At 45.8% G+C, this 24,133-nt stretch overlaps 2 protein-coding genes and 1 long non-coding RNA gene across 5 annotated transcripts; 1 reads left to right on the forward strand and 2 right to left on the reverse strand.

Annotated features, from left to right (window-relative positions):
* Window positions 1-10,451: 10,451 nt before the first annotated feature.
* On the forward strand, window positions 10,452-21,563 carry LOC122238606. Its single transcript, XR_006217599.1, has 6 exons — window positions 10,452-10,524; window positions 10,901-10,983; window positions 12,511-12,749; window positions 15,408-15,584; window positions 19,192-19,327; window positions 21,310-21,563. It is a non-coding gene; the product is annotated as an uncharacterized LOC122238606 (long non-coding RNA).
* Window positions 10,523-22,177, reverse strand: GNPDA1 (glucosamine-6-phosphate deaminase 1). Of its 3 annotated transcripts, none has more exons than XM_042986141.1 (7): window positions 22,112-22,177; window positions 21,064-21,193; window positions 17,343-17,444; window positions 15,515-15,697; window positions 14,304-14,488; window positions 12,480-12,654; window positions 10,523-10,636 (listed from the first exon to the last, which is right to left on the reverse strand). In XM_042986141.1, the coding sequence occupies exons 2-7, from the start codon at window positions 21,185-21,187 to the stop codon at window positions 10,536-10,538; spliced, it is 870 nt and encodes a 289-aa protein (XP_042842075.1). In that variant the 5' UTR covers window positions 21,188-21,193; window positions 22,112-22,177; the 3' UTR covers window positions 10,523-10,535. The 3 variants fall into 3 exon arrangements, with proteins under 3 accessions (XP_042842075.1, XP_007077998.1, XP_007077997.1); XM_007077936.3 differs by lacking the exon at window positions 22,112-22,177 and adding an exon at window positions 21,669-22,062; XM_007077935.3 differs by lacking the exon at window positions 22,112-22,177 and adding an exon at window positions 21,665-22,062.
* LOC102965948 (cytochrome c oxidase subunit 5A, mitochondrial-like) lies at window positions 10,991-11,578 on the reverse strand. The gene has a single exon (XM_015535626.2). It carries the CDS (start codon window positions 11,512-11,514, stop codon window positions 11,071-11,073), a length of 444 nt encoding a protein of 147 aa, XP_015391112.1. The 5' UTR covers window positions 11,515-11,578; the 3' UTR covers window positions 10,991-11,070.
* Window positions 22,178-24,133: the final 1,956 nt, after the last annotated feature.

Here is a 24,133-nt window from a genome sequence, read left to right on the forward strand (position 1 = left end):
TTTTATATAAGAACTAAAGTTAATTTCATATATATATATATATACGTATATATATATACATATATATATATATTTTTTAGGCTTGTGTATTTTTTTTTTTTATTTTTTTAACGTTTATTTATTTTTGAGACAGAGGGAGACAGAGCATGAATGGGGGAGGGTCAGAGAGAGGGAGACACAGAATCGGAAACAGGCTCCAGGCTCTGAGCTGTCAGCACAGAGCCCGACGCGGGGCTCGAACCCACGGACCGTAAGATCATGACCTGAGCCGAAGTCGGCCGCTTAACCGACTGAGCCACCCAGGTGCCCCTTACTTGTGTATTTTTGAGAGGGGCAGAGAGAGAGGGGGAGAGAGAGAATCCCAAGTAGGCTCTGCACCATCATCATGGAGCCTGATGTGGGGCTGGAACCCATGAGACTGCGAGATCATGACCTGAGCCGAAATCAAGAGTTAGACACTTAACCGACTGAGCCATCCAGGTGCCCCAGAACTAAAGTTAATTTCTTAAAGAATAAGTTGAAAATAAAAAAAAAAAAAGAATAAGTTGAATATAATAAATGTAAATTAAAACACTTATACAGCATATACCTAAGAAGAGTGGCTCTGTGATGGAATGGGAATTCAGTTGAGATGTTTTCACTAGTAGCCACTCAGAAGTTCTTTAGTTCATGGACTAGTTGGTATTTGCTAGAGACTATTTTATTTTAGGGTTTTGCACATTATGTTGTTGATAAAGTGGAAGTAGGAAAGAAAGCTTTATAATGCACTTCTGTAAAAAATGGGAGGTTTCTCTTTACAATTTTAAAAAACACAGGTGGTTAGTCTTAGACTTGTTTGTTCATCTGAATGTTCCATCCTTTCTTCCTTAGGCCCAAAATTTTCACCATCCAATTATAACAAAGACAATAGGGCTTATAAAGTCTTATTTTTGAAGCATGTGTTATGAGGTAATTTTAAGATGGTACAGTTCTCCTGGGGCGCCTGGGTAGCTCAGTCGGTTAAGGGACCGACTTGAGCTCAGGTCGTGATCTCGCGGTTCACGAGTTCGAGCCCCGCATCAGGCTCTGTGCTGACGGCCCAGAGCCTGGAGCCTACTTCAGATTCTGGGTCTCCCTCTCTCTCTGCCCCTACCCTGCTCACACTCGGTCTCCCTCTCAAAAATAAATAAAAACATTAAGGAAAATTAAAAAAAAAAAAAAAAGATGGTACAGTTCTGGGTGGAGTACTTTTTTAATATATGTGCTGCCAAAGCGACCACAATAGAGTACTTTTTAAAATTTTATTTATTTGGAGAGGGAGAGTGCATGCGTGAGTGGGGGGAAGGGGTAGAGAAAGAGGGAGAATCCCAAGCAGGCTCCGTGCTGTCAGCGCAGAGTCTGATGCAGGGCTTGATCCCGTGACCTGAGCCAAAATCAAGAGTTGGACACTTAACCTACTGAGCCACCGAGGTGCCCCTTGGGTAGAGTACTTTTGTCTCTGAGTAAAATGAAAGATTGGGGTAACCACACATGCCGTGTGAAATACATGACTTTGTGGAAGGTTGGTATATCAAGAAACTATATGATAGAATAAGGAGTGTTGTACCTAGTTTAATTTCATGAAGGCCTTTTGTTACAAGTGGGCCGAGATTTGTCATAAATTGACATGAACCTCATGTATCCTTTTGGTGGGCACGAGAGAGCAAAGGGTCCCTGTACAGACTGCCAGGTCATCATGTTCACAAGTGTAGTTTGAAGAGGCTGCATCTCTTGATTTAAATAAAAGGTTTGAGTCTAGAACAGATAAATGAAAATAAGCTACAGAATAACTTGCAAAGTCAAAATACAAGTTTTGTGACTTCTTAAGGTTGTGATTGAACAGACTTAAGGGCCCACTTTGTCAATTGAATTGCATCTTGTCCCATTCTCTTTTGAAGTAAACATTTTTAGAAGTTTCAGATTTAACAGAAAAATTGCAGAGATAGTACAGAGTTCTGTTATATTCCACACAGGCTTCCCCCTATTACTAGCATCTTACATTAGTATGATACAGTTGTCACAATAATGAACAAATATTGATTATTAGTAACAAGAGTCCATACTTGTTTCATATTTCTTTAGTTTTTTTCCTAATGACCTTGAGCTGTTTGCAGATCCCATCTAGAATACCGCCTATTACATTTAGTCATCACGCTTTCTTAGGCTCCTCTTGGCTGGCACAGTCAAGATCCCATCCATTTTTATTGTTAATATTACTTAAACAGCCATTAGATCTTGATGTACCTGGGTTGGTCACGAGCTGAAACCTTTTCTTTTTTCTTTTTCTTTTTTTTTTTTTTTTTTTTTTGCATGTACACATGAGCAGAGGATGGGGGGCAGAGGGAGAGGGAGAGAGAATCCTAAGCAGGCTCCATGCCCATCAAGGAGCCCAGCGCAGGGCTTGATCCCACAACTGTGAGATCATGACATGAGCCTAAGTCAAGAGTTGGACACTCAACTGACTGAGCCACCCAGGTACCCCTGAAAACCTTTTCTTGAAGACTGATGACCTAAGTCTAGCAGGCTCACCAAATCATTGAACATTTTGTTTGAGGCCTTTTTGTAGCTTTAAATCTGTTATTTCTCAGGACATTTCACTGGCTTTGTATGGAGTTTTAGGCAATGTACCTGTTATGGTCATTTTCCAAATCAGCTTTGTATGGAATTTTAGGCAATGTACCTGTTATGGTCATTTTCCAAATCAGCTTATTGAGGAAATCGTGAAACTGGATAGGTTGTTTTTTGGGTTTTTTTAAAGATTTTGTTTTTAAGTAATTTCTATACCTGACGTGGAGCTCAGACTCAAACTCCTAAGATTGAGTCGCATGCTCTACTGACTGAGCCAGCCAGGTACCCCTAAACTGGGCAAGGTGATGAGACTTGTGGGTCATCCGGACCCACAGGCCTGAGAGGGCATGCTTTGCAGTCTCAGCTAAATACCGCAGCCAGCAAGTAAGGAGATGGATAACGGAGAAGAGACTTGGCAGCCACTCTCCCAGTCCTCTAGTATTGTCAGCAAGGTCATTTTGTTTCTTAAGTTTATTGAAGTAATCTCTACACTCAACGTGGGGCTCGAAATCACAACCCCGAGATCAAGAGCCGCATACTTTTCTGACTGAGCCCGCCACGTGCCCCAGCGGGGTTATATTTTTGGAGTAGATGGTTCTAATTTACTTTAGAAATCCCTTAATATACTTAAGATTCATTTTTTGTTGTTGTTAGGAGAAAAGTAGAGTTCATTAGATAGAATAATCATAAATCCATGTGGCTGCCTGCTTTGGAAGGAAATTTTGGAGAGCCCACCAAGTATTACTTTGTCGTAAGCATCGCCAGCAGGTGGCAGCAGTTTCCATGTTCTAAAAATGCAGTACATGATGAAGAGAGGAGCAGTATTTTATTTTGCTACAGAAACAGGCTTATTTCTGGGATTTTCATTTTCCTCATTGTGTTTGATTGTAGTCCGCTATCCACACGGGGAGGTAGAATGGCAACTTAACGACATCAGCAAGGCAGGAGCAGCAGTATTATCCAAACTGTGAGGCCACTTAAAACTATACTTGAACCATAGTTGGCATCCAGTTGTTACATAGAAAGTGTCACTTGTGCATCCCTTGGTAAACAGACTATTATATCTGAAGCTCCTAAGTGTGATGGATAAGTCATAACACCGGCACCATCTGATACTGGGAAGAAGAGCCAAATAGTCTGCTCCCTGAACTTTGGCTCAATGAAAAAATCAGCCAGCAAACCAGGCTGGGCCTTTGTGGTCAGAGACCTGGCTTTGAGGATGATCTTAACGAAGGTTAATGCTAATTATCCACTTGCAGCATTCACAGTCCAGTCCTTGCGCAGTGATTCAGGTCGCCTAAAGATTTACCACTCCCAAGGATTCGCATACTTCTCTGAGCCACAGGACACCTCGGAGAGGATTGTGCACGCTGAAAACTTAGTGAGATTCTGATCCCAAAGTTGTAAATACTAAGTCAGCATAGTTACTTTTTTCCCTTGCTTGGCTTTTTCCCCCCTTCGCTGAACCAACAAACTAAACTAATATTAATGTCAGTGCATGGAAATTTAGATGATGCGTGTCTTATTCCCATTCCCACTCCATTTCTTGCAGCCTACTATGTTCCTAGTATTCATTCACTTACTTACAAAGTATTTATTGCACACCTTATGATGGGCCTTCCTGTTTTCCTAGGTGCTGAGAATGTAGCAGTGAATAAAACAGACCTAGATCTCCTTATGCAACTTTAAATTCTGGTAGAAGGAGACAGACACTAAGGAACTAATATGGTTGATCAGAAGTGAAGTTGGTTGAGGAAATAGGGAGATCGGGGAGGCAGAGTGATGTTGGAATTTTAAAAGAGTAGAGAAGACTTATCATCAAGATAGCCCTGGGACAAAGGCTTGGCAGTGTGGGAGTGTACCATGTGGGCACCTAAGAGAAGAGAGTCTGGATAGAGAGGGCAGCAGAGGCAAGGGCTCTTGGAGTAAGAAGCTTGTTGGAGTGCTCCAGGAACAGCATGGGAGCCAGTAGGAACCGAAGAAAGAGTAGGAGGAGTTAGGATAGCAGAGGCTGACTGCTTGAACTTGGGCTTCTGCTCTGAGATGGGAGTCTTTGGAGGGCTTCGAGCAGAAGTGTGATAGGGTCTTAGGTTTTAGGAGAGTGTGAGCAAGGGTAGAAACAGACCAGTTAGGAGACTACTGCAGTGGGGTGCCTGGGTGGCTTAGTCGGTTAAGCATCTGACTCTTGATTTAAACTCAGGTCATGATCTCACGGTTTGTGGGTTCGAGCCCCACATCAGACTCTGCGCTGACAGTGCAGAGCCTGCTTGGGATTTATTCATTCATTCTCTCTCACTCTCTCTCTCTCTCTCTCCCTCTCTCCCTCTCTCCCTCTCTCCCTCTCTCCCTCTCTCCCCCTCTCTCCCCCCCTCTCTCCCTCCCCCTCTCCCTCCCCCTCTCTCTCCCACTCCACCCCTTCCCTACCCCACGCGCCCCCCCCCCACTCTGCTTGTTCTCTCTCAAATAAACTTAAAAAAAGTACCAAGAAAATGTTTTTAAAAAAAGAAGGGAGACTATTGCAGCACTCAGGTGACAAGTGCAGGTGGCTTGGACCGGCATGTCTGCAGTTGGAATCTTCTTAAGTGGTCACATTGTGTACTTACCTTAAAGGTAAAACTTCAAGGATTCACCGATAGATTGGATATATAATATGAGAAAGTGAGGCGTCAGAATTGATTCCTAGCTCTTTTTGTCGCAGGTGGACAAGGGGAAAACTAGGTGGCAGAGATTTTCTGGTGAAGATCAGGAACTTAGTTTTGGACAGATGAGTTTGAGACACCTGGCAGTTAATTCAATGGAGATGTTGGGTAGGCAGTTGGGTATTCTAGTCTGGAGTTCAAGGGAGAGTCTCTGGCTGAAGATGGAAATATGGGAGTCTGTGTATAGATGGTATGTGAAGCCACGGGACTGGATGAAATTACCAAGAGAGTGAGTTACATGGGGAGAAGAAGTTCAAAGGCTAAGTCTTGGAGCACTCCAGATGCCAAGAGTTCAGGGCGATGTGGAGGACCCATCAGAGTAGACAGTGGCTACTCAGGGGAAATCAGCAGACTGTGATATCCTGGAAGCCATGTGAAGTTTGAAGGAAGCAGTGGTCAGCTGTCACATACTGCAAATAGGTCAAGTAACAGGAGCTCTGAGCATTGAATTAGCGATCTACATAGTCATTGGTGACTTTGACAAGTGATGTTTCAATGGAAGGGAGGGGGAAATCTGGAGTGTGTTTGAGAAGAAGTGGGGTTGCCTCACAAGAAAAAATGCTGAGCACACTGAAAATCAGCTTCTCTTTGACCCATCAAAGAATAGAGGTCACAGAGCAAGCCACCACAAAAACTAGAGAAAAAATATGCAGAAAACACAGATCACTTCACCTAAAGGAGAAGCTAGAGCCAGTAATCAGGATTGAAGTGAATTGCTGGGGGCTGAGTGTGGGCTAGCTTGAGAGTTTAAAACTCCTGGGAGTTACTCTAAGGGGTTGCCCACACTTTGGTGGGTTTTACCTCCAGGAGCTTCCCCAGGTTCTCATTGTGAAGATGGCAGAAAATTCTCCTCTTGTAAGGGGGCTGGGGGGTAGTAGCCATTTCAAAACACACCCAGAGCTTTCCGTTAACTTGGCAGAAGACTGCCCTCAGGGAAAAATACTTGTCTTCTCTGACCTTGGGGAAGGGCTGTTGGATAGCGTAAGCCCCTTCCTTCCTTTCTCACATAAGGAAAAAAAAAAAAAAAAAAGGCTAAGAAACTTCTAAAGTTCTCAGCCCAGGACTCTGGCTCATAAAAAAGACAAGATACAGAAGAATTCTCCCTAGTCCCATACCATCAGTAGGACTCCAGTGTTACAATAGTGGATTACAGCTTTTGAAGAAGCTGCAACACACCGACTCTATTTCAAGAAGGAATTTCTAGGGAAAACCAGAAAGGGAAGACTGAAAACATGGACACTGAAGGAAATCAAAACCTCTGACACATGCAGCAGGCATCGAACACAGCCTAGCTGTGAGCCAGATAAACATAACACCTCATACTAAAGGCCTATTCACCTCAGTTCCTATTACCCAATATATATCATGTCAAACTTCCAATAAAAAATATACAAGGATGCTCAGAAGCAGGAAAAAAATCTGATGAGACCAAACAGACACCAGAACCAGACTGATATGGCAGAGATTCTAGAGTTATCAGACTGGGAATTTAAAGTAACTATGGTTAATATACTGAGGTCTCTGATGGAAAAAGTGGACAACATACAAGAACAGGTGAGTCATGTATGCAAAATATGGAAACTAAGAATCAAAAAGAAATGCTATGAACAAAAACAATGGAAATTAATGCCTTTAAGGGGTCCATCCGTAGACTTAAAACAGCTAAGGAAAGAATCCGTGAACTTGCAAGTATGTCATGAGAAATGTTCCAAGCGGAAATTTGAAGAAAAAGAATAATTTTTTAAAGGGACGGAATATCCCAGAACTGTGAGACAGTTACAGAGGTATAAGGTATACATGGTGGTAATGCTGGAAGAGAGAGGGAGGGAGGAGAGAGCTAGAGTACAGGTGACTCCAGGATGGGGCAAATCTGGTGAAGAGTTTTGTATTTAAAGCTTGTTTTGTATGCTGATAGGAGTGACCCAGGAAAGCAGGACAGTTTGATGCTGCAGGTGAGCGAGAGTCTTGCTGGAACGATGCCCTCAAGGAGGCAAGAGAAGGATCTAGTGCACAAGTGGAGGGACTGGACAAGCAGCGAATAACAGGAAGAAGGGAAACCATGAGAGCAGGGCTGGCAGGTGGGTGCGCGTGATGGTGGAGCTTATGGACGTTGTCTTGATTACTTTGATTTTCAAGGTCACAGCTGAGAGAAAGGCTAGAGGAAGAGTGGTTGGAGGCTTGAGGCCTTATAAATTAGAGGAGACCGAACAGACTAGGGGAATATCGTGTGGTTGCCAGCCGGTGTTAAGGCTCCCTTTAAGCCTGAATTATTATGTTCTGTTTTATTTATCATTCTTGAATAACTCTGTATTTTGTTAAAATATATTTTATTGGAAACATGTGCATGTTTCACTAGCATCTCCTCACAGTAAGGATTTGGGTTCTCGTGAATGAGGAATCAAGTTTACAAAGTTAGATCTCCTTAGGAGGCCAATTGGCTAATCTATTATCATATAATATGCTCTTATTTCCCCCGGGTTGTTGTTATGGTCCTTACTCTTGGGAGGTACTATCAGGCTTATAGTTCAACCGAAAACAGACACCTTCTAGATATCAAAGCACTGATAGAGATGGGTTAGAACAGTATTTGGTCTGCCTTCAGGAAGCTTACATTTTAGTGGGAAACAAAATACACATCAGGCACTAAAAGAGCAGGAAAAGGGGAAATAGGGAGTGTGGATTGCTATTTTATATTGGAGGTTAAGGGATGATCTCCGATAAATGACATTTGAGCAGAGACCTGAAGGAAGTAAGGAAGTAAGCCATAGATGTATCAGGGAAATAGTGGGCCTGGCTTTTGTATCCATCTCTCCTTTATAAACAGATTTAGTAGAAGACGTGATACCCATTTATGTCAACAGGCTGCCACTTTTTACTAAATGCAATAAAACCTTGAACGCATTCAATCCTTTCTTCCTGAAATGCAATACCATTTATACTTAATATTACCGTTTTTCTCTTTGAGTATCAGACTTAGGGTTTTACAGATTGAACTTGTTTTACCTAGCTGTATTTAATACTTACTGATTAGATTGTCACAACCTGGCCATTCAGAGCTCCATTAAACTGGCTGCCTTGTCCTTTCATTACTGCCTCAAACCTTTTTAAAAGCACCCTTACTTTTGGCAACAAGATATTCCAGGCCTGCTGTGATTCCCCGCCCCCAAACAAAATTAGCTCTTTTCCAAGGAGGCCTGAGTAGTGTCAGAGGCCCAATCTGGCCCAAGAGCATACATCCCACTTGACCTGCAGAAGAACTGGTTGTAGCAGGATGACACTGCTGTTGGGCCACCAGGGAAACATGGGCCTCGGAAAGGGATCTTTTTAAGGTCCTGAGTTCATTCAGGCATCTCCAGTTTAGTTGTCGTGTTTATTAGACTTAATAAAAATCATTGAATTTAAAATAGATGACTTTTACAGGCACGTAAATTATATCTCAATACAAGTGATAAAAATTGAAACCCTTCTGCCAACTTCCACTTGTACCTCAACTAGTTATATTGACCCAAGATGTTCCATTATGTTTACTTTTCTAACTGAAAAAAAACCATCCAAACCTATTTTTTCATACCTTGCAATGTTTATATCCCCCTTGGTCACAAATCTCCTTATTCTCTTTAGAAGCCGTATCCTTGTTTGGATCCCAGGCATAGCCAGAACATGACAATTCATTGCTCATCTGTTCCTACCTGCCATTTTACACAGGTGCTTCATGTCTATGAATGACTTTATTTTCCCTCTGGTGACGGAAGAGGGTGAGCAGTTGCTGTGACTGCACCTTCCTACGGAACTGCTGTGAGGAGTGAATGTGAAGCCTTGCTCACCAGCCATTGCCAAAATACATAAGTATCAACGCAGACCACCCTCTGACCCCTGGGGGCGCAAACCCATAAAGACATGTTTTATTTGAAAATATCAGATTTAATAGAAAATATCACATTGTAAACAAGCCCATCGATCCACTAGCCTAAGACAGAATGACAGCACGATCACGTATAAAAGCTAAAGACAGAACACCAGGTACCAAACACAGCACTCAAGGAGAGGCCTGAGCCGGTCTCTGAAAGATCTTTCCCAGAAATAAAGGAAGCAGCAGCTTCAAACAGGCACAGAGATAGGGAGGGGAAGGCAGCATCCACTCCACGAAGGCTTAAGAGAGTTGAAAGGCAGAGCAATGAACTCATTTTGTGAACACGGGGTGAAGGATAAAGGGGCAAAACAGTTGTGCTTCCTGGTGTTCTGGGAACACGAGAACACGCCACAGGAACCTGAGAGGGCTGGAAGGGCAAGGTATTTTAAGTGAGGAAAGGCTATTATTAGGCGCCTTTAGAAGCATTTGGTATGTTGTCTTGGCACTCAGCTCTCAGGGAAGCAGGAGAACATGTCACTTGTGTTGTGACTAAACTTAGGCCGAAGCGAGCTGCTTGCCCTGGCCCCTGTCTCCTTAGCTGGGCACACTGACATGGTGCAGGTATCTGTCACCCCAGGGAGACCTTGGAACAGAAACATGGGCTCTGCTGGGAAGAGGGTTTCCGCCTTCCTTCCGTGCTGGAGGGTCCCCGAGGGAGGGGAGTGTGACGTGGCCATGCCCCTTGAGGCTCTGAGTTTATCAGCAAAAGCCTTCTCTTTAGCCCGGGCCACCCAGATTCTCCCCCAAGGAATCCTCCGAGTTCACGGAAAGGCCAACTGTGAGAGCAGAGAAAAACAAGAAGGGAAAGAAAGAAATCCTTTTCTTTCTTGCCACGGCACTTGGAACTGAACATAAGGTTGAGAATTTGTTCCTTTATCTGGAGTAGTGATCCTCAAATAGCAGACCTGCTCAAGAGGGGCTTTCAGAGCCTCTCCAGAGAGGTCTGGCCCGTATACACAGGTCCCTTCCCACCACCCCCCCAAATTGAGAATCAGTATACAAATGATAGAAATTCCTGTTGGGAGTGTGCTGTATGTGAGAACAGTGCCAGAGGGAGAACCAAAGCTAAAAACCCTAATTTGTGTAGGGCAGACATCAAAAATTATGGAGTACATTTTTCAGAGACTTTTTTTCTGATTAAGTTAGAAAACAAGTCATTCTCCCTGTCCCTAAACTCTGACGACTAGGCTCCATGCTGCAGAGCCAAGAACAATTTGTATGCCCGTTCGTCTGGAGTAACCATACTGGGTGAGAGAAATACAACTGTGTCCTCCTAAAGGCAATCACCAGAAATGCCTCGCCTGTCCTGAGGACGTCCTTGATGCTAGGGTGAGCTCGGGCTAATCACCATACGGTTTCTCAGGAGACTGGTTGTTCTCTGTTTCTTTCTCTTTGATGCTGTACAAGGGGTCCACCAACTTGTTATGAACAAGCATTAGGCCTGTGAAAAGTTAAAAACGAAAAGCAGTTAAGGCAGGTAGAAGCCAAGTTCCACCATTATGAACAGTCATATCCAAGAGCTCTCAAATTTTTCCTCTTCCTGAAAATCATCTTTTTTCTGTGGCTCCAAATGACAAAAACCCTAGAGTAGGAAAAGAACTTGTTATTTCCAAAGAATGCTAGAATCCACAGGACTTTTAAATCCAGTCTCTGGGGGTGTTGGCCATTCAAAGGTTAATCTTTTTTTTTTTTTTTTTTTTTTCAGTTCAAACTCATTTCCCTTTTATTAAAGTCCAAGTTACCATTACATGGTTTGGTACTCAATAAAGGAAAACTTGTTCAAATAAGGTAATACATTATCATCAGTAATTCCAGGTGGCTGTTTATAATCAAGTAGCATTATGAATAAATCCTTGAGAAGCCATCCATGGGGTTTTACACTTTGTCAAGGCCCAGTTCCCCTGGAGTGGAGATTCCCAGTTCATTTAAAGTTGGTCTAAGTTCCTGGATGACATAGGGGTAGATTTCCTTATGAGGTCCTGCTTTGTCCTTAACAACCTCTAGGATGCGAACTGCACTAGCAAAATCATTTAACCATCTGTATGCCAGCAAAGCAGCATCAGTGATTTTAGGTTCTGGAACCAGAGTATAGCCAACAAGCGTGTTCATCCCTTTACACAATTCCCAGGTGTCAATATCTGGCTTGTTGAAGTATGTCACCCGGTGAGCATCAAACTCCCCATCTGTTTCATGCGACCCCCCGGGAGTAGCAGCGACGGTGGAGCCGGGACCTGGAGCTGGGTACGGGAGGCCTCTGGGGCTGGCATGGGGCGCTGTAGCTGCTGCTACAGGGCAACGGTGGGGAGCGGTACAGAGCATGACGTGACCGCTATGACGGCACGCAGTCTCAAAGGTTAATCTTTTAACCAAAGAATAAATTCCCAATATGCCTGCTTAGTAGATGAGGGTTTTCACGTAAGTTTGTTTAAAGCAGTGTGTCCTTTTTAAAAAAAATTTTTTTTAACGTTTATTTATTTTTGAGACAGCATGAACGGGGAAGGGTTAGAGAGAGGGAGACACAGAATCTGAAACAGGCTCCAGGCTCTGAGCTGTCAGCACAGAGCCCGACGCGGGGCTCGAACTCACGGACCGCGAGACCATGGCCTGAGCCGAAGTCGGCCGCTTAACCGACTGAGCCACCCAGGCGCCCCCAGTGTGTCCTTTTTAAAGTGGAAGAGAAAAAGATCCTCCTAAGAATTCAGTGGCCTACCTAGAGGGGAAGGCCTGCAGAAGACCTTGAAAGATTAAAACACCCTGAGGCTCTGGGGCGCCTGGGTGGCGCAGTCGGTTAAGCGTCCGACTTCAGCCAGGTCACGATCTCGCGGTCCGTGAGTTCGAGCCCCGCGTCAGGCTCTGGGCTGATGGCTCGGAGCCTGGAGCCTGTTTCCGATTCTGTGTCTCCCTCTCTCTCTGCCCCTCCCCCGTTCATGCTCTGTCTCTCTCTGTCCCAAAAATAAATAAAAAACGTTGAAAAAAAATTAAAAAAAAAAATAAAACACCCTGAGGCTCACTATCACTGCCAAGAGATCACCACGTTGCCCTTGGACTACAACTTTTCATTTCACTGGGTTTTTTGCCTCCTCAGAACAAAGAGGCTTCCAGAAACAGACCCTTGCAGTCATGGATGGAAGAGCATTGACTGTATTCTGAGATCCTAAGGTTTCATTTTTGTTAAAATCAGAGTTGTCTATGAAAGTGGCCAGAGCAAGAAAAGTAGATCCACTCCTCACACCTGGCACACCCTAAACTTGGCCACCAACTCCCAACCCCAGCCCTCCCCTCACCTTTGAAATACTTGACAGTTTTCACTTTCAGCTCCAGGGTGGCATCCTCGTCACACACAAACACCGTGCGGGGATGCTGCTGGAAGGCAGATACGGTCCACATGTGGCTCACCCCCTCCTCGATGGCCTTGTACAGAGCAAATGCCTTGTGAGCACCTGTGATGAGGATCATCACCTGGGGATCAGAAAACAAGCCTGTGATGGAGGAGAATGAGCAGCGGAACCCAGAGTCCAGAAACCTGAATTCTGGCCCAGTCTCCCCAACCAGCTGTAAGAATCATTGTTTTTAATATACCATTTTAAATTGTTAGCCTGCACCACACTGTGCTCCCTGCTGTATGCGCCTGATCACACAAATAACCTGAGGCAGGGGCATCATTATCCCCATGTTCTAGGAACGAGGAAAAGGGCTCCAGGAGATTTAAGTCCCTTGCTCCAGGTCATTTCTGACCCAAAGGCCACCACTTGATGGTGCCTCCTGATACCTTTGATGATGACTATGAATAGACATGCAGGACAAAGGCCCACACTCCTTATCCCAATGGTTGTGACAGTGGGTCCCAAGGGGTCCTAGGCTGGGTGAGTTTTCACAAGCACAGTCTGAACAAGAGGGGTCCCGATCTGCCCCATCTACAAAGGGCCATGGAAGTGATGGTAATAGTTATACATGTGGCTCCTAAGGTTGAAGCCCAGAAAGGCTGCCCCTCAATCTGGTCACTTTCAATTCCGGGTATTAGACTGACTAATAGCACTTGGGGTGATGCTTTTTGTTCAAATAAAACAAAGGCACAGCCTCCCCTCAACAGTTCAAATATCAAGAACAGAAGTGCTGGAAAGTGACTGTAAAGAACTCTGCTCTCTAGATTTCTTTCATTATAATTCTACTGTACCATGGACTTGTGAACAGGATTTACTGTTCCTCTCTCATAAGAAATGAAACCAGAGGCACAGAGAGAATGTGACTCTTTGTTCAGGACCCCAGAACTCCTGATTTCCAGACCCAGGTCCTTTCCCAGATCATAATACTGTCACGTGACAGGGAGGGCTCTCAAACCGTAGGGTTTACAAGCTGCAAGGCCAAAAATAGCAGGGTGACCTCCTAGGTACTGAGTCAAGGTTACCCAAGAGAAAGTGGGTAATATCACTCATTTCACAAAAGTTCACTCGAAACAGGGAGCCCTTTTCACTGATGTAGATGTTTGTTAGGCAAAGAAACTTGAAGCTAAAATGTGTAGCTGCTTCCCACTGAATATACCCCTGAAAGGAAGAGAAAATGTTTTTAAAATTCTAATGAAAGACAGTAAAGAAATTGGAACCACCAAAAATTCAAATGATACTCTACTTTCTAGGGAAAAACACACTGAACCGAGTTCAAATCACACCTCCCCACATTTATGAATCCCCGAACACAGGCCCAGAACCACGACTATCCTGGGGTGGCAGGGGGAGCTCCCTTCGAACAGTGACCTCCACCAACTGCAGGGAACCAGCAGTCCCTATCAGTACCCGGGCAGGTGCAAGTTCATATTCTGACATCAGTAGGGCCAGGCTCCTTTCTGCCTGGGAGAAGCTAGGCAGGCAGAGGCGGGGGGACCTGCAGCCTTTTGTAAGTAGGCAGTGCTGAAAAGGGTTCCCTCACACTGAGAACAATGGTTGCCTCCAAAGAGGAAGGGGAAGCAGTGATGGGATCAGTTAGGATTTTAGCCTTATTTGTAAGGTCTTCATTTTTAATAACCGTACCCAGGTGGTACCCTGTATAGTTAACAAAAAGGCCAGTTCACCACCCACCCCCCAGGAAGGCCTGTGGACGGCTTGCGCCCTTACCTCTCTAGCATCCATGAGAGTGCCCACACCCACCGTCAGGGCCATGGTGGGCACCTTGGTGAGGTCACCATCGAAGAACCTAGCATTGGCCAGGATGGTGTCCATGGCCAGAGTCTTCACACGGGTCCTGGACACCAGACTGGAGCCTGGCTCATTGAAGGCGATGTGTCCATCGGGGCCGATGCCTGCCCAGGAGAAACAATGAGGACAGGCCTGTCAGTCCCAGGGATCCAAGATTTCAAGAATGGACAATCTATTTTTCCCCACCTGGGGTCTGAAAAAATCCTTGAAATCATATCTCTTTTCCCATTCACCCTGGGCAGGTACACTTTAAGCATAAGATCTTCCCCTCTCCCCACCTCCTGGCATTTCTGTTTGAGGCTCACACAGATGTCGTGGCCTCACTACCACCCTCAGAAAGCTAAGTAAGCAGCGCTCCAAATAGCTTCCGCTTTGCAAGATTACTGATGGGTAACTTCTCTCTCTCCTTCCCAGTAGTCAGGAGTCCTGTTGCTGAGATAGAGTTATAGCAAATAAAAAATGGCCTGGTCAGGGGTTGCAAAGTTTATAAAATCTCAGAACATGAGTGCTGAGAACATTAGCCTCTTCCTCCCTGCCTTGAAGTAAAGAAGAGTTAAATCTAGAGCAGTAAAAGTCCCAACTTATCACCCCCATGGGTGAATCCAGAGGTGGCGACAGACAGTAATGGAAGAGGGCAGCCCAGGGTAGGAACAAACCTCAAATTGAGAAGGGGCCACCCTAGATTCTTCCTTTCTTTCCACTGTTGTGGCTGACCCTGGGGAAGTCACCAAACTTCTCTGGTGTTCAAATGGCTAAGCTACAGTGGTGCGGGGGCCAAGTTGCAATCTTCTGGAACTACACAGAGTCTTTGCTCTGAACTGTTTAGGTAAGTCCCATGGACTGATCCATACAAAACCTTAAGACTAGGGAATAGAATCTGAGAGTCCAAATCCAGACGTCTCACTTTACCAACAAGGCACTGAAGTGCGGATCACACAGTCACTGAGCAGCACAGCTAAGGTGAGAGCTCCTACTCCAGGGTCTTCCCTGACTCAGGGTGATAAATGATCGCTACTGTTTCAGTGCAGTGAAGAAGCTGCAGTGAGACAGGCATGGGTCTCGTCCCGTTCCCACATGTCCTCACCACCCTGGGCCTGCCCTGGACACGTGCTGCAGAGTGGCAAGCTCACCTCCAACGAACAGCTCAATCCCTCCCGCGGCTTTGATCTTCTCTTCAAAGGCGTCACACTCGGCCTGCAGGTCAGGTGCATTCCCATCCAGGATGTGGGTGTTTTCTGGGCAGATGTCAATGTGCTTGAAGAAGTTGTTCCACATGAAGGAATGGTAACTCTCCGGGTGGTCTCGAGGAAGGCCTGTGGGGCCATGGCTACACTAAGTCATTCCCAGGCTGGGCCACAGCTCTCGTTCCACAGAGGATGCCGGGATACCCCCAGACCTTCACAGACTCCTTCAGGGAAATGCTCATCAGGGAGCCCTAGGCACCACCCCTCTGGCCCTGAGACACTTAGGATAGTCTGAGCTGGTCTCCCTGTGTCCACCCTCCACCACTGCTGTGATGACAGGACTGGGCCAAGGTAGCTACACACCAGGAACCTGAGAAATCCCCTCATCTGGATCTCCTTTTCACAAAAGAGTAATTGTAGGCTGGAGGCCAGGGCCACTCTGGGCTTTTGGAGGTGGCCTAGCAACCTGGGAGTGGGGCTTGGCCCATTTGGGAAAGGAAGTAAGCATGCCCCTTCCCCCGTGCCTCCCACCTCACCACTCACCCACAGTTATACCCCGCTCAGCCTGAACCCCAACTTCAATGCCAGGTGCTTGGACAGAATTATCTCAGGGCTTCACAAAATGATTTTTAGCCAAGAAAAAGAATGTTTAAGGTGGATGTTTAATGTCAGCCTTAAAAAGGAACAAGATTCTGACACTACAACATGGATGACCCTTCAGGACATTTTGTTGAGTGAAATAAACCAGTCACAAAAAAGACATTTACTCTATGATTCCACTTATATAAGGTATCTAGAGTAGTGAGACTCACAGAAACAGTAAAATGGTGGTTGCTAGGGGTTGGGTAAGTGGGAAATGGGTAGTTGGTGTTTAATGGGTAGAGTTTCAGTTTTGCAAGATGAAAAGAGTTCTGGGGAATGGCTGCACAACAGTGTGACTAAACGCTGCTGAACTGTACATATAAAAATGGTTAAGATGGTGAATTTTGTGGATTTTACCACAATTGAAAAAAAAAGATGTTTAAAAAGAAGCCAAATGGAATGATGGCCTGGCGGGGGGTGGGGAGGGGGCGGGTACAGAAGACCAAGGTGTAGCTTTTCAGCTTTGGAAGGGACACCAGCGTCCGTTCCTCTCCCAGTGTACCTCGCAGGAAGGGGAGCTGGAGGATGAACACTGGAGAGAAACACAGGACACGGACACTGAGGGACACACCCCAGCCATGATCCCATTTGTAATTACTGGCTCCAGAAAGAAATGGCATGGAGTTGGGGAAGAGGCAGACAAGAAGGAGATACTCATTTAATATTTATTTAAAATGCTTGCTCTGGGGGTGCCTTGGTGTCTCAGTCGGTTAAGCGTCCAACTTCAGCTCAGGTCACGATCCCACGGTTCATGAGTTCGAGCCCCACATCGGACTCTGTGCTGACAGCTCAGAGCCTGGAGCCTGCCTTGGATTCTGTGTCTCCTTCTCTGCCCCTCCCCTGCTCACGTGCTCCCTCTGTCTCTCTCTCAAAAATAACATAAAAAAAAAAATGCTTGCTCTGTACAAGAGGCTTCCATATCTGTTTGATCACTTACTGCTTACAAGCTAGGAGGTCAGCTTTCATAGCTGAGTACACCAAGGCCTGGAAGAGACAGGTATTGCTAATTGAGCTTATCACTAAACATCACCGGCTCCCTGGGACTTCCCTATTCTTCTCCTGGGCTGAGCCTGAAAGGGGAGGAGTACAACTCTCCTGGAATCAGGAAACACCTTGAAAGAGACAGACTCACCCACATACTCATCCATGTTGAAAGTCTTCACATATTTGAAGGACAGGTCTCCATTCTTATAATACTCAATCAGCTTCTTGTAGCAGCCAATTGGGGTGCTCCCTGTAAGAGAGGCCACAGCCATGAATTCCCTTTAGCTCCCAGCTCCTGAAGATGCCCAGCTGGGCTACTCAGCAAGGAGAACCTATCAGATCTGAGAGAACATGTCAGATATGGAGTCCTATCCCAATGCTCCAATCCTAACTGCTTCTGAATGCCTACTTCCCCACTAGACTGTAAGCTCAAGGAGGGCAGGGCCGTGTCTGTCCCGTTCACTGCTGAATCCCAGTGCTCAGGACACGGCTGACTGAAATGACCATGATGAGTAACCTGAGTGAACATCACCTTACTGACACGATATTCCCTGAGCAACTAGCATGTGAGGCAGGGGGCCACGTGATGAGAACACAGGAGCAGGAGACACAGCAGCCGCTTTGGAAGAGCTCACCCTGTAGGACTGGGAACATGAAACAGTAGTGTCAGCTATGATCAGGGTAAGCCTGTAGGTTCACAGAAGACTTCCCTGAGGAGCAGCAAACTCATGCGAGTTGAGGGTCATTAAAAAGCCAATGTCATAAAGCACGTGAAAAAGGCAGGACTTCCATAGATTAAAAAAGTAAATATTCATGAAGTCTGGATATAGGCTTATTGGGGGGAAAACTATAAAACATAAATGTGGATGATGTGGAAAGAAATGTTACTACAGTCTGTATATCAGATGATATTATGGAAGGATTTTTAATAGGGATAATAATAGCATTGTAGTTATGTAAGAGAATGTCCTTATTCTGAGGAGATACATGCCAAAAGATTTAAAGGTAAAGTGTCAGGAGGTTGGGAACTTACTTTCAAGTGGCTCATAAAAAAGTGTGTGTGTGTGTGTGTGTGTGTGTGTGTGTGTGTGTGTAGAGAGAGAGAGAGAACATGAGACAGAAGAGAAGAAGGAAACTGTGGCAAATGTTAACAACTGGTGAGCCCAGGAAAATGGTACTACACTATTCTTTAAGCTTTTGTGAATATTTGAAATTCTTAAAAATAAGATGATGAAAAGAAAAATGACCCACCCAAATCAGATCACTTTTTTCACAAACTACTAATGGCTTCACATTTCACTGAGTAATAATCCTAACAAAATATGTACATAATTTGGCCCCTGGTTACCTCTCTCACCCTTACTGATCCTGCTCCTTGCAATGCCACCTCAGGGCTTTTGCACATACTGTTCCCTTTGCCAGTAGTGCTCTCCCTTCAGATATTTGCATAACTCTCACTTCTGGCCTTTACTCAAACATCACTTTCTCAGATGGACCTTCCCCACCACCATATCTGATATTGCAAACCCCCACCCCTGTCTAGACACACCCTAACCCCTTTCCCTGTTTCATTTTTCTCATTCACTCATCACCATCTAACATACTTTATTTGTCGACTTGTTTATTATCTGTCTCTCCTACTACACTTAAAGCTTTAGGAAGGAAGGAATTTGTTTCTTTTGTTTGTTGTTGTATCACCAGTGCCTAGAACAGCTTGGCATGCAGCGGGCATTCACTAAATAACCTGTTGAATGAATGAAAGTTCCCTCCCTGCCCCCATAATCAATCTGTCCCTGTGACATGGCCTCAGCCATGCCTGAGCCACACAGCTTCTCTATCCTTCCCCTGAGCTTCATCATGTGCATTTTCCAAATTTCTAGCTTTTCCATCAATTCTGTGAGCTCCCCAGTATCTAACCAATAAATTCCTTTTCTGCTTGAGTTAGCTAGAGTTGGTTTATTTGGTTTCCACCAATTAAAGATGTTTTCACCTTTTAGATGTTTCACCTAAAAGAAGGGATGTTCCAAGGAACCCTTATATGGACATGCCATGCTGGTTCAAGCAGGACAGGAAAGAGCCAGCTCTTGGAAGGCCCTGAATGCCACACTGAGGAGCCGGGATCTGATTATGCAGGTGATGGGGAATTAGGGAGGGATTTCAGCAGCATAGACTCTGACCTAGAATAGCTCTAGTTACAAAACAGGATGTTAGTGCAGCCCCCACGGGGCTTGAGACATTGGTGGTTTTCCAGATACGTGTAGATACTGCTCCCATAAACCTCTAGTGCACAGGTCAGCAAACTTCACACTACAGGCCCAAACTAGCCTGCTCCCTCTTTTTGTGCAGCTCATCAGTGAAGAATGGCTTATAAATATCAAAAGAATATTACTTTGTGACATATGAGAATTATATAAATTCAAACTTCAATGTCCACAGATAAAGCATTATTGGTGGACGGCCATGCACATTCATCTATGTATTGTCTGCAGCTGCTTTTGAGCTACAAGGACAGTGAAGTAGTTGCAACAGAGGCTATGTGGCCAGTGAAGTGTAAAATATTGACTATGTGACCATTTACAGAAAAGGTGTGAAGGTCCCTGCTCTAGTGGATGGGACAATGAGGGGCAGATCCACCCAAACTTAGAAAGAAAGAATCAGGACATTTGCCTTAAGGAGCTGAGGTCAAAATATCCTCCCATAAAGGCAACATTCTGATTTTTTCCATAGGAAACTGGGACTTTTATGGAGGTTCCTCAAAAAATTAAAAATAGAACTACCCTACGACCCAGCAGTTGCACTACTAGGTATTTATCCAAAGGATACAGTTAAACTGTTTTGAAGGGGCACATGTACCCCCATGTTTACAGCAGCACTATCAACAATAGCCATAGTATGGAAAGAGCCCAAATGTCCATCAATGTGTGTGTGTCCATCAATGTGTGTAATACTCCACACAATGGAGTATTATTCAGCAGTCAAAAAGAATGAAATCTTGCCATCTGCAACAACATGAATGGAACTAGAGTATATTATGCTAAGTGAAATTAGAGAAAAATAAACATATGATTCACTCATATGTGGAATTTCAGCTACAAAACAGATGAACATAAGGGAAGGGAAGCAAAGATAATATAAAAATAGGGACGGGGACAAAACATAAGAGACTCTTAAATGTAGAGAACTGAGGGTTGCTGGAGGGGTTGTGGGCAGGGGGATGGGTTAAATGGGCAAGGGGCATTAAGGAGGACACTTGTTGGGATGACCACTGGGTGTTTATACGTAGGGGATGAATCACTGGATTCCATTCCTGAAATCATTATTGCACTATATGCTAACTAACTTGGATGTACATTAAAAATGAATGAATGAATGAATGAATGAATGAAGAAACTGGGACTGTTTTTCACTTAGGTCCTGTGTTTAATTAATTATAGAAAATGCTTTGAGTGGACTATCTTCTCAATTCTCCCAAGGATAATGCTCAGCTAGTAGCGCTTTAGATGCACAGAAATTCATTCATTACATAAAATGTATGCCTGAAGACATTACGACTCAGTTCTGTTAAGGACTTCTGGTGGGAAGACTTAGAATGGAGTCTAAAAATCAGGTTATTCCTGCCTAACCAGGATCCCTTCTATACCACAACTCTTTAGGAGAAGGCAGCAACTAAACCAGACCATAAAGGAAACTGTCCTCTGTTTTGCATGTCCAGGAAACAAGGCTGTTCACTCATAGCACCAGCACCTCAGAGCCCTCCTTCAGAGTCTCTTGGCTTAATGAGCCCATGAACCTGGTCCCTTAAAAACCCCAGATGCTCACTCTCTCCCCCTGCCTCCAGTCCATGGCACCTTCTCTATCCCACAACGCACCAGTGGGAAGTCCCAGGGTGAAGTACTGGTCTGGCCCTGGGTTAAACTGGATGATGCGATTCCTGATGTACTTGGCTGCCCACTCGCTGGCCTGAGAATAATGGTCCAGGATGATGAGCTTCATCTTGTCCTGTAGGGGACAGGTGACAAAAGGAATCAGTGGTAAGGGACAGGAATAAAGGGAGGGATGCAGGTGGCTGGGGAGAGGGGAGAAGCCCTTCTCACCCAGCAACACCCTCTGCCTAGGCTGATGAACCAGGAAGAGGAAAAGATCCCAACTTTCAGCTCACAGAGGAATTAATACACTGGGCCAAGTGCCTCCACCACCCACCAGAAGGCGCTGCTGTGAGACAGACCTGGGTTCTAATCTCCGTTCCTCCATTTACCAACGGCAGAACCTTAGTCAAAGGACTCAAGATCTTCGAGATTGTTTCCTCAGGCATGAAAATGGGGACAGTACCTCCCTGACAAATTTCACGATGGTGAATAATAAATAAGGATGCGTGTAAACCATAGTGTTTAATATGTTGGCAATTACCTTGTAGCTCGACCCAGCCCTCTTTCCCGACCCCTCTTCCCCCATCCGCTGGATATTTTGTACCTACGGCCTCTTCCTCAATAAACGGAGGTGTAGTGATATACTGGGACGCTAGAGCAGGTGAGATCCACGGGTTTTGCCTGTAGAGGTGTGTTCTCTTATCAGTGCTGGAGTGGGTGCTCCCACCGGCCTGGCTTGCTTTGTGGACCCTCAGTTTCCCCCACAGCGTACGGGGGAAAATGCAACCGCTCCGCAAGGAGGGCGTCTGCTACCCTCTCACTGCGGTCAGTTAGAGTGAGAGGCGGAAGTGTCTGGATCACCCATCCGAAGGATACGGGTGTGCCTTTCCGACCCCGATGGCGATCCCATCGCCCCTCCGGCCCTGCATGGGGAAGGGATCCCAGCAGCTCGCTGGCTCACAGTCCCCGGGGACCAGAGGCAGGGGCAACGCTCGGGCCCCGCCCGCGCCCACCCGCGAGGAGGGTCCCCGCCAGCCCGGTACCCACTTACTCCGACACCTCCCGCGGCGGCTGCAGCAACTGTGCTGGCGGCCCCGCCCCGCGCGGGTCACGTGGCACCGGGTCACGCGGAGCAGCTCTCAGCCGGAGGGGCTGACTCGTCCGGGTGATTGCGGGGCCCTGGCTCCCGGTGGACTGTGCCCTGGCCGGGGCCAGCCACCCTTTCATCTCCGCTCCAGGGACGCGCAGGGCTGGGAACAGCCGTGGGAGGCGAGGCTTGGAGACTGGGTTCGTGCAGGAGGCCGGGGACTTGGGGGCCTCAGGTGACTCCCAGGAATGCAGTGCTTGGCCTGGGGTTGGGGCCTGAGTTTTAGTGCTGGGGAAGGGTGGGGGCAGGAAGAGCAGAATCGCTTCCTTCGAGTCTCCTAGAGTTGGGCCTAGCTCTGCCTTCAGGTTAACTTTTAGATGTCATGGTTTTACCTAGATATTACAACCTCTTTGCTTTAAATATAATTGGATTTTTCTTGCTTTATTTTTAAAGCTTAATCTTTACAGCAATCTATACTAGAGAAAAGGGAAGGTCCCTGGTCTTCCCAGGTCTCCACCTCAAGGTAACATTGCTAACAAAAATGATATGAAAACAGGGAGGGGGACAAAACATAAGAGACCCTTAAATACAGAGAACAAACAGAGGGTTGCTGGAGGGGTTGTTGGGGTGCAGATGGGCTAAATGGCTAAGGGGCATTAAGGAATCAACTCCTGAAATCATTGTTGCACTATATGCTAACTTGGATGTAAAAAAAAAAAAAAAAAAGATAACATTGCTAACAGTTTAGACTACATTTCCAAATTGTTTTTCCTTGAATGTACTTCTATTTTACAGAAATGGGAACACACCACACAATGAGCTAGGTGGCCACATTCTGCAGTTCCCGTCATTGGGTTCACGGCTCCCCGTGGGCCCACCTGCAGCTCCAGGCCAGTTTGGTAGAGGTGGTGTTAGTCTGGTGAGGCCCTGATGAGAAGGAGTGGTGGAGCTAATTTGCAGGGGGAAAAAAATGCAGTCAGAAATCTCATTTCCACATGAGGACCATAGATGTTTCACAACCCCAGTCTCCAAACGCATCAGATAAATGGGGGAGGGGGGTGCTCATCAGCAGCTGCCTTCGGGTCTGTCCAGGAAGAATGACTTCATGTGACTTTAAGTGGGCCTGTCCCTTCCACCCCAACCCCCATTACCTTTTTGTAGGGAACCAGTTCCAGGTCCATATCAAGGCTGGCAGCTCTGGAATCAGAGAGCTTAGGGACAGATCAGAAAGATCTGGTAGTCAATTCCCAGTTCTTGAGTGAGTGACTCAAAGGACTCAACCTCTCCAGCTCTGAATTTTCTCTTCTGGAACAAGGGGTTTGAGTGGGATTAGTAACATTGACCTTATGTATCTGTTGGAAGTATTCGATGATACAGTAGTATAGTTTGGCTTTCATGGCCAGCCATCATTACCCCTTATTTCCTCCCACCTTCCTTACAGCCCACTCTCCACCCTCCAAATGTTCTCTACCCTAACCTCCTGCCCCCTCATGTTCCTCCCACTGCATGCCTGGGGTTCATCTTACCCACACCCAGCCTTCAGTCCTCTTGTAGAACCAAAACGGGCTAATTAAAAGAATTGTGGATTCACCCATAGAGTGGAACATTCTGCAGCTCTCCTGTGACAGATGTTTTTCTACTCTTTCATTGCCCCTGTTCTGAGTAAACATCTGGCCCCCAGGCCCAGAAAATCCTGCTGGGTCCCCAGGGTTCATGTGAGTTTTGTGAAGCTGGCCCTGCCCTTTGGCCTAAGATCTAATCAATTAGAGAGCTCCATGCCCCTGGCCATGATTGATTCAGGGCTAGGCAGACAGGGAAGATACTAACCCAAGGGTGGCTCACAGGCTCCCTTCTCCTTTGTGGCTTCCCACTGTGGCCGCTGGAAAGTTAACTACTCTCCCAGCTCCTCAGCCAGGATGTGGCCTGGTAACCTAGTTCGGGACAATGAAGTAAAAAGATGGCTCTAGGAAGTTACTTTACTTTCAG

This window comes from Panthera tigris, chromosome A1, assembly GCF_018350195.1.
Source record: "Panthera tigris isolate Pti1 chromosome A1, P.tigris_Pti1_mat1.1, whole genome shotgun sequence".
Classification (NCBI taxonomy): domain Eukaryota; kingdom Metazoa; phylum Chordata; class Mammalia; order Carnivora; family Felidae; genus Panthera; species Panthera tigris.